The 13,384-nt window shown below is 45.6% G+C and overlaps 2 protein-coding genes across 6 annotated transcripts in view; one reads left to right on the top strand and one right to left on the bottom strand.

The window, feature by feature from the left end:
* Nucleotides 1-13,384, bottom strand: part of FAM171A1 (family with sequence similarity 171 member A1) — a 128,853-nt gene that overhangs the window by 27,719 nt on the left and 87,750 nt on the right. Inside the window, exons 4-5 of one of the 2 annotated variants that reach the window (XM_059659808.1) lie at nucleotides 12,251-12,409; nucleotides 5,567-5,743 (exon numbers count right to left, since the gene is read on the bottom strand). In XM_059659808.1, coding sequence (XP_059515791.1) covers nucleotides 5,567-5,743; nucleotides 12,251-12,409 — 336 coding nt within the window. The remainder of the gene's footprint in view (nucleotides 1-5,566; nucleotides 5,744-12,250; nucleotides 12,410-13,384) is intronic. The other variant, XM_059659817.1, reaches the window with a different exon arrangement.
* The window catches only part of MSANTD7 (Myb/SANT DNA binding domain containing 7), a 501,345-nt gene that overhangs the window by 423,410 nt on the left and 64,551 nt on the right, over nucleotides 1-13,384 (top strand). The gene's annotated exons all lie outside the window — the stretch shown is intronic.

Raw genomic sequence — 13,384 nt, 5'->3', positions numbered from 1 at the left:
AGGTGACGAGTCTCGGTTTTAGACGTGTAGAATTCGCGTTTCCTCTAGGACATCCAGAAAGAGATGTCTAATAGACAGTGAGACACACAGAACAGAGAATCAGACGTGGGCGCACGGGTTGCTGTGGGAGTGCGAAGAGTGGTCCGATGCCCCAGCAACTGCAGAGGAAGTAAGTTAGGAGCTGGGTGCAGGGCAAAGCCCAGGGACTGGCCGGTGAGGAGGATCCGGGGGGTTTGATACAGAAAGCCAAGGGAGGAGGGCCCTCTGCGGGGATGGAAAACCACCCAATGCTGCAGAGACACCCGAGAGGAGGAGGAGGTCGCCTGATTTCCCAATCCCGCAGCTGCTGGTGAGTGCAGTGACATTTGTTTCAGGAGAACGGGACTGTGGAAGCAGGACTGAAGTATGTAGAGACATGGAGGCAGCACATGGGGAGCAATCCTCGAGAAACCGGGCCCAGGGTAATCCGGGAAAGCGGTGTGGATGGCACAGTATAGGAAAGGCTCTACAGGATGGGGAGACCTTTGTTTACTTAATAAATGCTTACGAGAGAGGGAACCAAGATGGCGGCATAGGTTAACGCCGGAGTTTGCTGCTTTGAACAACTACTTCAAAAGTGAAACCAAAAAACGGAAGGGACATCACCCAGAACCACAGGGGCGCTGGCTGAGTGGAAGTCCTACAACTAGGAGGAAAGAGAAACGCATACGGACACTCAGAGGAGGCGCAGTGCTGAAGTCAAATTCTGAGGTGCGGAGTGCGCGAAGCGGGCTGGCGGCGGAGGGCGCGGTTGTTGTTTTCAATCGGGAGGGAGTCGCAGACTCTGAGCTCCAGATCCGGGCGAGTCTTTAGGGACCCAGACTCAGGCGGAAGAAGCGGGACTGTCTGGCTTCGGTCAGAGCGAGTGCAGCTTTCTCTCCGAGCTTTGCAGAGGGTGCTGGGACTCAGAGAGGCAGAGCCCCTTGGGACAGGACTGAGAGCCGCCATAACTGCTCTCTCCGGCCCACCCTGTTGATCCTGTTCGACCCGCCCTGCCCAAGCCCTGCACAGAGGCATTTGCCGGATAGCCTCAGGCAAAGGCATTTGCCGGATAGCCTCAGGCAAAGGCTAGATTAGCACCTCCCTAGAGGACAGAAGTTCTCTCACCGCTGACACAGCTGAATCTCATAGCCACTTGGCCTGGAGGTCAAACCCTCCCTGGAATTAGCTACAGCAATCAAGATTTATCTATAAGACTTCGAACAAAGACCACTAGGGGGTGCACCAAGGAAGCATAACAAAATGCGGAGACAAAGAAACAGGACAAAATTGTCAATGGAAGAAATAGAGTTCAGAACCACACTTTTAAGGTCTCTCAAGAACTGTTTAGAAGCTGCTGATAAACTTAATGAGCTCTACACGAAAACTAATAAGACCCTCGATCTTATATTGGGGCACCAACTAGAAATTAAGCACACACGGACTGAAATAACGAATATTATACAGACGCCCGACAGCAGACCAGAGGAGCGCAAGAATCAAGTCAATGATTTGAAATGCGAGGAAGCAAAAAACATCCAACCGGAAAAGCAAAATGAAAAAAGAATCCAAAAATGCGAGGATAGTGTAAGGAGCCTCTGGGACAGCTTCAAGCGTACCAACATCAGAATTATAGGGGTGCCAGAAGATGAGAGAGAGCAAGATATTGAAAACCTATTTGAAGAAATAATGACAGAAAACTTCCCCCACCTGGTGAAAGAAATGGACTTACAGGTCCAAGAAGCGCGGAGAACCCCAAACAAAAGGAATCCAAAGAGGACCACACCAAGACACATCATAATTAAAATGCCAAGAGCAAAAGATAAAGAGAGAATCTTAAAAACAGCAAGAGAAAGAAACTCAGTTACCTACAAGGGAATACCCATACGACTGTCAGCTGATTTCTCAACAGAAACTTTGCAGGCCAGAAGGGAGTGGCAAGAAATATTCAAAGTGATGAATGCCAAGAACCTACAACCAAGATTACTTTATCCAGCAAAGCTATCATTCAGAATTGAAGGTCAGATAAAGAGCTTCACAGATAAGGAAAAGCTAAAGGAGTTCATCACCACCAAACCAGGATTATATGAAATGCTGAAAGGTATCCTTTAAGAAGAGGAAGAGGAAGAAAAAGGTAAAGATACAAATTATGAACAACAAATATGCATCTATCAACAAGTGAATCTAAGAATCAAGTGAATAAATAATCTGATGAACAGAATAAACTGTTGATTATAATAGAATCAGGGACATAGAAAGGGAATGGACTGACTATTCTTGGGGGGGAAAAGGGTGTGGGAGATGTGGGAAGAGACTGGACAAAAATCGTGCACCTATGGATGAGGACAGTGGGTGGGGAGTGAGGGCGGAGGGTAGGGCGAGAACTGGGAGGAGGGGAGTTATGGGGGGGAGGGGAAAAAGGAACAAATGTAATAATCTGAACAATAAAGATTTAATTAAAAAAAAAAATAAATGCTTACGGCATACATGTTCTGTACCAGGCACTATACTAAGCTTCTTACAAATATTCACTCCTTTACTCCTTGGCGTGGTTGATTTTATGTGTCAACTTGGCTAGGTCAGTTCTCAGATATCAGTTCCAATATGTCTGCATGTTGCTGTGAAGGTATTTAAAATGAGGATAACTTTTAAATCAGTAGTCTCAGGGCCCAGCCAGAGTGGCTCAGTTGGTTGAGCATCATCCATGCACCAAAGGGTTGCTGGTTCAATTCCCAGTCAGGGTACATACCTGGGTTGCAGGTTTGATCCTAGTGGGGGAGCAAATGAGAGGCACCTGATAGATGTCTTCTTGCCCCTTCCCCCACCTTCCCTCGCTCTAAGCATGTCCTTGGGTGAAGATTAAAAAAACACACCAAAAAACCCTTAGATTATTTTCTAATGAACTTTAAAAAAACCCTTAAAACATAATAAATAAATCAGTAGACTGGGTAAAGCATATAATGTAAGTAGGCCTCATCTAATCAGTTGAAGGCCTTAAAAAAAAAAAGACTGACCTTCCACAGGGAGGAGGAACTTTTGCCAGCAGACTACCTTTGGGCTCAAACTACAACACCAGCTGTTCTCTGAATCCCCAGCCTGCTGGCCCACCCTGCAGATTCTGGACTTGGCAGCTTCTACAACTGCATTAGCCAATTCCTTAAAATCTCTCTCTCTCTCTTTCTCTCTCTCTCTACACACACACACACACACACTACTGTTTCTGTGGGGAATTCTGACTAACGAATGCATCCTTTGTAACAACATTAGGTACTATTATAATCCCCATCACAGTTGAGGAAACTATGGCAGAGACAGGTTAAGTAACTTGGCCAGAGCAGCACAGCAAGCGGGTAGCAGAGCTGGATTCCAATACAGTGTGCCCCCAGAGAACCTGCTCTTAATCACATGCTGTGCTGCTGTCCAGAGCACTGACCCAGGGGTGTTGGGGCCCACTGGGAAGGCCAGTAGAGAGACAGAACATACAAGCAATGGGAATCTACAAATGCAGTCTGGTACAAATGAGAAAACAGGCACAAGGGATCGGCCCAAAGTGGGACCCACAGTGGTTCAAGTAGTAGAACCCAGGTTTTCAGGATACAGCATCAGCTTTCCCCTTTCTCCTTTCACTCCATTTGTCTATCCACGTCCGGTCCTCCCGCCCGGATTCCCCTGCTCTTCAGAGACTCTCTCAGTCGCACTCCCCTCACGTTGCTTTCTGCTGGAGGCCCAGGAATCTTTATGTTCTGACCGTGACCACATGCCTCAAATAACCACTAAGCTGTAGACAACACATGCCAGCCAATGACAAAGTGCCCTTCTTACTGAGTGCAGCCCAATAACCCATCTAACAATGTTAAGTTCCGTATATCTGGTAAAATGGTGCATCTCACACGAATAATTATAGAGTGTGTTAGTAATTATTTGGAAAATAAAACAAAACAAAACCCCTCCCCACAAAACCCAGGAAGCTCAATGGGCATTTGGTTCCAAATACACATTTCTATGAATTAACTACTCAAGGAATTAGGTGTCTTTGAAAATACATCCGATATAAAAAGTCTCCCAATAATCTGAATTGGGTTATTTGAAAACTAGTCTTTTCAAGCTTGACTTTTTGGGGACTGGGAACCACAGGGTATAGGAACCAATGTGCCATCAGAACCTCAAGCACAAGCACCTACTCCCACCTCATTTATAAAACTTCCTGAAGAAAAATTTGAAAATATGTATTAAAGCTTTAGAATTTGTACATTTTAACCCAGCAGTTCTGCTTCTTCTAAAACTTTATCTTAAGGAAATAATCATGACCATGCATAAAGATTTCGCTATAAAGACACATATATCATAGCATTGGTGAGAATAGTAATGTATTTCTTGATTATATGGGATTGAGCAATCAAATTATGACATTTCCATGTGATGGAAAACTATGCATTCACTAATATTAACCCTGAAGCATAATAACTAATGCTATGGAAAGATGTTTCTGAGATAAAAGCACATGACACAAAACCTCATTTCTGTTAAATATATATTGCATGGAAGGCAGCCTCTTAAGAGGTCCCCAATAATGCCTACCACTCAGTATTCACATGCCTGTGCAGTCCACCCCGCACTGCACCAGTGTTGGGCTCTGTGACCAAAAGCATAGAGAAAGAAGTGATGGCATGCCACTTTGACATTTGATTATAAAAGACTGTGACTTCCATTTTGCCCACATGTGCTTTTTTTTATTTTTGTTTATTGTTTTTTTCTCTTGGATCACTTGGTCTGGTAGAAGCAAGATGCTGTGCTGTGAGAAGCCCTAAGGAGTCGCCTCTGGGAAAGAACGGAAGCCCCTGCCCAGTAGCCTGTGAGTGAGATTGGAAGGTGCTGGCTGGCTGGCCCCACTGAGCCTTGCGATGAGCAGAGCCCAGCTGACAGCCTGTTTGCAACCTTGCTGGACCCTGAGCCAGAACCACCAGGTAGGTTGTACCTGTGTTCCTGAACCTCCAAAACAGTGAGGTGACAGCTGTTTACTGTAGTCTACAGCTGCTGGTTTGGGGGCAATTTGTTACATGGCAATAGTTAACTAATACCTATGTGCATAGTGAAATGACCGAAAGACTAGAATCCAAAATACTAGTAGTGGTTCTCTCTAGGTGGTGGAATAATAATTTTTATTTTCTCTTTTTGTACAATGTTGGCAATGTTTTTCCTTTTTCAGAAAACAGGAAAAGAAAACCACATATGACCAAGAAAGATCATATGACCTTCTAAAGAATCAAAGTATAAAGATTAAGAGAGACAATTTTAGCTCTAAGAACTTTTAAAGATTCTTAAAGATTCTTTTCACGTAGATTAGCTTAAAGGTGCAAAAAAGGAAAGAAAAAGAAAAAAAAATACTCCAAAGAACACACCTGAACATCTTGGTGGAGTAGGTGCTACCCACCAGAAACCACGCAACACTGCACGGCAAGGAGACGTGCACAAGCCTCCTAAAAGGAAAACCAAACAGCAATGATGAAGTCATCTGTTAGCAGATCATCAGCACAGGTGTCTTGCTTACCCAGCTTCTGGTCAAACCGCCATGCTGCGACATAGGCATTGTGCCTCAGACTGCTCTGTGTGGCCAGGGGCACGGTGACATAAATGGGACCATCCACCAGCACCGGCGTTCCATCACTGCTGAGCAAGTGCACGCTGACAGCTGTGACTGGGCTCAGGTCGTACCTGGTGCCGTTTCCTGGAAGCAAGAGGCATTCTCCATCACATGCACACAAAGATTCGTGGGGCTGTGGAAACCGTTTCCAAAAAAAATAGTAATCGCTACCAATTGCCAAGTACCATGCCTCCTATCTGCCAGGGACTGCACTAAGCACTTTGCACACATAATCCTCACCTCGACTTTCGAAGGTAGGAAAAATCCCCATTTTACACAGAGAGAAACTGAGACTCAGCGAGGGCCCTACTGGGAGCTGGCCTAAGGGCACAGAACAGTGGGTGGTAGGCTGGAATCCGAAGCTCGGGTTGCCCAATCTAATTACTGCACTTTACTTTTAAAAACAACCTCCAAAGGGAAGGACTTTTTGTCGGTAATGGGACAGGGAGGTGCTTGTGGAAATCCCCGAAACCGACTCAGTCACAAAGGGAGCCCTGTGTACACGTTAATTACTTGGCAGATCACCAAAAGGAAACCAGTATTTTCAATTAGAGACTACTTTAAAAAAAAAAAGGTAAATTTCTTCAAGGAGTTCTTCAAAATATTAATTTACTTCCACTAAAAGTACACTACTGAAAACTTGGGCTTGAAATATTTATGAGTTATTTTAGTTGCCATTGTTATTTTGATCTGTTTAAAAGGAATTTAAAATGCCAATTATTCTGCATTAGAGGCCTTTTATCCAAGCCAATGCTTTAATGACTATCTACTTTACAGATAAATTAGGCAATGCTTGTAGAGTGGCATTATATTTATACACTTAAGCAATCCATTTTAGAAAACCTTTTCTCAAGTGAAATATGATATCACACAAAATGTATTCTGTCGTAACTTTAAATCCTTTCATTAAACACAATGACAAAAACACAATGGTAAGACAATTTTAAGCTACATCGGAACACAAACTATAGGATTTCTTATTAAGCTATTTATATATTTACATACCCATCAATTATCTGAGCGAATTCAAACTTCCAATTAGGACTAAATTTAAATATTTAAAGCTTACTAAACTTGACAAGCTCAGGGGAGGCCTGCATGGCAGGCTTTAGAAACTCAGAGACCCAGCTTTTGTTTTTTTTCAGCCCACATAAACTGAAACCTTGTTTATTTGGCCCGTGTTAGCCTTTGAGTTTGACATGCTTGACTTAACTAAAAGTGAGTCATGGTAGGTAGTCATTCCTAGACAAAAGTCTATCTTTACCGTAACTGAGCCTGTCCATTGTGGTTTTTTTTTTTTTTTGCATTTAAGATAACATACCTTTGGAATGTCTGAGTAATCTTCCTTTTTCCAGACCCCTCAGGGCAAAATCTCCCACCAGAGGGCAATGAAACTCCTCATGGTTATCTTGTTCCCCTGCACACGATCTCTATGTACTATTAATGTAAACTGTTAACTATTGTATACGCATATAAAATATAAAATAAAATATAAAATACGGATTTATACCAATATAAAAGTATTTGTCTCTTCATTTTACTCTTTATCCTATCTCAGAGACTTCCCCGCTTTGCATTCTCTCACCTCCCTTATCTGCCACCAATGAATTTTATGTAACCTCCCCTATGCCTCCTCCTTTGATTGTAATGTATAAAAAGACAAAGCTGCCATCCTCTGGAGCATTTTCTCAATCTGTTGAGATTTTGTTTCCTGGCAAATGTCATCTGTTTGGCTCAAGTAAACTCATAAAAATTTGGATGTTTCTTAGTGAATTTTAGAGTTTCAACAAACCACAGCTAAACCCTTTATGGAGCAATTTCTATACAGCTACTGACAGCGGTACCCTTTATAATGTACTAGAGGCCCAGTGCACAAAATTCGTGCACAGGGGTTGGGAGGCTCAGCCCAGCCTACACTGTCTCCAATCTGATCCTGGGGATCGGGCCTAAACCGGCAGTTGGACATCCCTCTCACAATCCTGGACCGCTGGGTCCTAATGACTCACCCGCCTGGTCGCCCCTAACTGCATCCCCGCCCCGCTGGCCTGATCACCCCTCACTGCCCCCCCACTGCTGGGCTGGTCACCCCTTTCTGTCGCCCCTGCCAGCTTGGTCGCCCCCAACACCTCCCATCTGCTGGCCTGGTAGCACCTAACTGCCCCCCTCCTGCCGGCCTAGTCACCCCAACTGCCCCCCCTGCCAGCCTAATCACCCCCAACTGCCCCCCTGCCAGCCTAATCACCCCCAACTACCCCCCCCCCGGCATGGTTGCCCCTCACAACCACCCCCCGCCCCCGCTTAGTTGCCCCATGCAGCCTGCTTGTTCAGTCATTTGGATGTCCCTCACTAACCCCCCTGCTGACCTGGTCGTAGGCAGCCATCTTGTGAGGGCGTGAGGATTAATTTGCATATCACCTCTTTATCATATAGGATAATTGTATCTGTTTTTAAATGTAGGAAAAGTATGGAAATGGGAACTTGATCGAAGGTCCATGTTGGAGTCATAGATTCAGGTTCTGAAATCTTTTAGTCTGGCCATTTCATTTTAGGATAAGAAAACCAAAACCCAGAATTTTCCAGATTTCATCAAAATAGCTTGTGGACAGCGGCCTAAATATGAGCAATGCCCAAAGGGAACACAGAAGCAAAGCCAGGTCTACAATGTGCACCTCTCCACTAGGTTCTGTTAGATTCTCTGATGAGATAAAACTTAAAGAGAAATTAAGTAACTTACTATCCACTGTATTAAACAACTCAGAGATAATGTTTTCAGTTAAGTAGTGCTGCCTCCTTCACTAAACCTGGGGCAGGAAGTCTGAAGAGGGAAGCGGTAGGTAGAGTCAGACAGCACTCCAGACAGCATCATCCTTCCTTTCCTCCCACTCCACTCAGCCTTGGTTCCCAGACATGGCAACCATGCCCTTTGGATTTTCCCTTCCCACTCTCTTGCACATTCCAGGCACAGGAAGCAGGGTTCAGGTAGCAACTGCTTATATGGCCTCAGGCAAGTGACTTCACTCCTCGGGTTTGTTTTACTTATCTGCAAAACTAAGGAGATTGGGCCCAGCTGGTGTGGCTCACTGAGCATCGACCCATGAACCAAGAGGTCACCAGTCTGATTCTGGTCAGGGCACATCCCTGGGTTGTGGGCTAAGAGGTCACTGATTCAATTCCAGGTCAGGACACATGCCCGGGTTGTGGGTTTGATCCCCCGTGGAGGTGTGCAGGAGGCAGGTGATCAATGATGTTCCTCTCTCACTGATGTTTCTATCTCTCTATCCCTTTCCCTTCCTCTCCCTCTAAGAAATCAATAAAAACATCTGAAAAAGAAAAAACAACTAGAAGGTTGGGCTAGATCAGTGGTCAGCAAACTGCGGCTTGCGAGTTACATGCGGCTCTTTGGCCCCTTGAGTGTGGCTCTTCCACAAAATACCACGTGCGGGCGCGCACATACAGCGCGATTGAAACTTCATGGCCCATGTGCAGAAGTTGGTATTTTGTGGAAGAGCCACACTCAAGGGGCCAAAGAGCCACATGTGGCTCGCAAGCCGCAGTTTGCCGACCACTGGGCTAGATGATTTCCTGTGAGTCTATGGAAAGAAATGGGTTCAGCTATAAACATTCAGAAGTAAGTACAGCACTACAGAAAAGGGCACATTAATTTAATGCAATACACATAAAGTTCATTTGATTTGATGTTCTTTTAAAAGTCCTGCTTGCCCTTGCAGTATTGCTCAATGGTTAGAGTGTTCAATTCCTAGACAAGGGTACATATTCGGGTTGCTGGTTCAATCCCCAGCACTTGGTTGGGATGTGTTGGGAAGCAACCAATTGGTGTGTCTCTCTCACATTGATGTTTTTCTCTCTCTCTCACATCTTTCTTTCTCTCTCTCTCCTCCCCCTCTCTTCCATTCTCCCTAAAACAAAACAAAAAAATCAATGGGGGAAAATATCCTCAGGTGAGGATTAACAACAACAAGTCCTCTGAAGACACTGCAGGCAATTCCATCTGCTTGCTGAGGCCTCCTTTCTCAGGGCCCCACAGAATGCCTTTCAAAGGGTCCTCCCTCGGTCCTCCCTCTGCCCTCCCACTTTCTTTATTCTGGAAAGATTCATACTTTGAAAGGCTAAATTGTTCCTCCTCCAGTCCTTGCTATGAGACTGTAACTCTATATGAAATGCTGAGTTCTGTGTATGAGAGGTTCTTTCCTTTCTGTTCTGTTTTGATGTTACCTGGCTCCTGTCATGTCCCAATAGAGAGGTGTCAGGCTGAGCAGCAGGGCCAGGGGCCGCAGCAGTGCCCACTCTCAGAGCCTGATTCGTCCCTTGGAACAGGAGGGGCTTTGCTCAGATAGCACCTAAGCTACTGTCTGGCTTTGCATCCATTACCAGCTTTTCTGACTGCAGAACAATTTCACCCATTAGTCGTTTTACTGACTCCCCTCTGTCTTCTGGGAGTTACTAGCACAAGCAATTTCTAGAAAACCCCTTGGGGATGTGACGGCATGGTCTGTGGTTCTATGTGATGTCAGGACACTAAGGGAGCAGATGGGAGGGGATGAGCAATCGAGGACATGGCCGAAGTCTCCACGTGGCTGCGTTTCTCTATTTACAATTCCAGAAGCTTCTTCTAAACTGGACACAACTCCCCTGGGGGTGCTCCAAGGAAACCAGCCTTCAGAGCACTTTCTCATCACATCTGTGGCGTCCGTTCACCTTCACTGAACTCTAGTTAGGACCTGTCACCTCACACCAGTACACGTGGTCCAGCCTCTCACGCTAAGCTGAATCTCTTAGACCAGTGGTCGGCAAACTGCGGCTCACGAGCCACATGCGGCTCTTGGGCGCCTTGAGTGTGGCTCTTCCACAAAATACCAACTTCTGCGCATGGGCCACGAAGTTTTAATCGCACTGTACGTGTGCGCCCGCACGTAGTATTTTGTGGAAGAGCCACACTCAAGGGGCCAAAGAGCCACATGTGGCTCGCGAGCTGCAGTTTGCCAACCACTGTCTTAGACGTGGTTTATGAAACAGGAGGCAAACAACGCTGGGGCAGAGGAGACACTGTGCGCACCCCCTGGAGATGGGTGCCCAGCTGATGAGCTGTTGGGGCGCCTCATGGAGTCCAGGCTCCCACACCCTCACAGGTGCCAGTGAACACACTCAAAGAATTTTCCCTGAGTCAACTTAGTTATTTCAGTGGAAAAGAAGCTGAATGCAACCTTTCAAAGACCTCTCTTTCCTCTAAAACAACAGTGATCTTTAAAGAAAACAAACTACTGAAATAGCCTGTCTTTGTGTTCTTCCCCCTTCATCTCGGATTTCATAATTTATTCAAGAGAGGTCATTTCTCCAAGTTGTGGTTTATGATTGCACACCATTTTGTCAGGGAGACTGGGTGGAGATTTCACGGTGGTCTCAGATTGCACTTTATCATGTTTTCCACGAAACACGAGTTTTCTCCTAGGGCTGTGCATTTAAAGAGAAAGTTAACGCTTATCCCAATAATGTTTACGTTAGAGGGCTACCATGCCTTTCTGGTTACTGACTATTAATTGCATTATCATCACATAAAAATTAAAAGAAGAAGAAAGATTCCCGAAAACAAGTGCTACAGAGGGAAGAAAAGCAAATGACCAATCACCAGGTCACCTTGATCTGTAACCAGTAATTTACTAATATTCTACAAAATAGATTAGACGTTGCAGGTTTAGAAGCTCTTTCAGAACAATCAGTTATGAAATCATTCTGAGGTGATACTCAATGAAAGTGTCCCTGGGAAATGCAGTAACTTACTAACCAAGCAGGATTTAACCCAGAACAGCCTCCATTTTTTTAGTTTATGTTGTGACTAAAGTGTCCAGGAAAAGAAGACGGGAGACAAGAAAACGATTCAGGACTTCAGAACCCCCACCCCGACCCCAGTCACCAGAAGGAGGAGGGACCACGGCAGCACCAAGCACCTGATGAATTATGCTGCTGGCCGTGAGCAGGGGTGGAAGGTACACGTCTCCAGTCCTTACTGATAAGGATTTATTACAAATTTTCTGGCTAATGGCTTTTACTTTGTCTCATCTATTGGGCGTGGAGGGCACTGGTTTGCTCATCTTGGATCAGCCCCGGTACCACCTTCCCCCCGAGCTGTGACACGGGGTTGGGCAGATGGGGCTGTGCATCTCTGCAAGGCCAGTGAGGCAGACAGGATGCCCCACCAAACACACGGTCTGAGGGCAAGTGGGGCAAGGCCGAGGACAGAGGGGCAGAAAACCTCTAGCTCTGATTTTATACTTAAAAACAATTTTTCAGTTTAAAAAACTCCTCTGAATTAAATATATTCATTCCACCAAAGGAGAGCTCAGAGAAGGTGCTGAAGGCAGCTGGGACCAGGAGAAAGGCTCAAGTAGACAGTCCCTGAAATGCTGTGCAGTGGTGCAGACAAAATTCCTCAGGGAACATCTTGAACACACTTGGGCTTGGAGAAAGCGCCCTCCCTCTGCCACTTCCGTTCTCCCACTCAGTACCAACACTTCAACCCACACACACAGATTCAAACACGGAAGCCAGGATGCACAAAGAAGAGACTCAAATTACCTGTTCTGTTTCCATCTAATCCTCGCAAGTATGGAAAACTGTCGGCCTCGGAGGGGGAGCCGGCGGCCGTCAGGAAAGCGGTCAGGTCACTGTAGCTGGTGTTCTCGGGCAGCCGCAGGGCTCTCCTCTGGAAATGAACGCGAGGCTGCGGCCGGGCACCTGCAGGAATTCACCTCTGAGTTACATCCCGAGGGAGCAATTTCTGCTTTTAGACCATGCAAAACGAGGAAGAGCTTCTGTAAGGTTCCAGCAGGCTTCCCCTGCCCTTAGCTCTCCCCACAGCTCCTCCAGCCCATTCACTTCACGCAGGACACTGAGATGTGACAACACGCTATTATGGGGAGAGAAATAATAGCCCATTGTCGCATTTGTTTTGACACAGGATGTTATTTAGGTTTTTCAACAACAAGCTTTCCAAGTGCTATCTGTGAGCGGTCTTTTCACTGCGCAGCATTTGTCTATGGATCAGGGTAACATCTTGGGAAACAAAGTCCGTGTAAGTGAAACAAGTAGATGACAATCTCTTTACACAAACAAGGCAAGCGATACCCTTTGATTTGGCGTCAAACACATCCTTCTCTGTCTGGTAAAATCTGGTTGCATGCCACAGACCCAACCAAAGCAGAGGCAGGGATTGAATGTGAAGCCTGCTTGGACAAGACTGCAAACAAGAGCCCAAGAGTAAGGAGCCCGTTTCCTCCTGGGAAGCTGCCACCTGGCACCCAGACTAGCTGTTGGGGTGCATCCTATTTGTGACTGATTATGTTGCAGATTTTATGATGAGGCTCTTGGAATAATTCGATGCTCCCCTTACCAAAGCCAACTCTTCTGTGCAGAAGGAGGGTAGAGGTGACAGGTCCTTCAGACAGTTACCTTGTGACATCACCCGCTGTTTGACTTTGCTCCAGATGTTTTGACTGTAAACCTGAACCTGTTTTTACCTAATGCTGAGGCGGTAGTCGCAAGACGTAAAGGTATTAAGTCATTTTGTACAAACCCAGCAAAAACTTCAAGACAAAAGTAAAAGAATTGGGAGTTGTAGCATTTACCAATGAAAGCACACATTTCTCATTTCTCCTAATTAAAATAAAGTGTCTTCCTTCAAGACAATATTCTGTCCTGACATTCTGGTCA

The sequence above is a fragment of the Myotis daubentonii genome, chromosome 1, assembly GCF_963259705.1.
Source record: "Myotis daubentonii chromosome 1, mMyoDau2.1, whole genome shotgun sequence".
Lineage (NCBI taxonomy): Eukaryota > Metazoa > Chordata > Mammalia > Chiroptera > Vespertilionidae > Myotis > Myotis daubentonii.
This window is presented reverse-complemented; position numbering and strand designations above follow the sequence as displayed.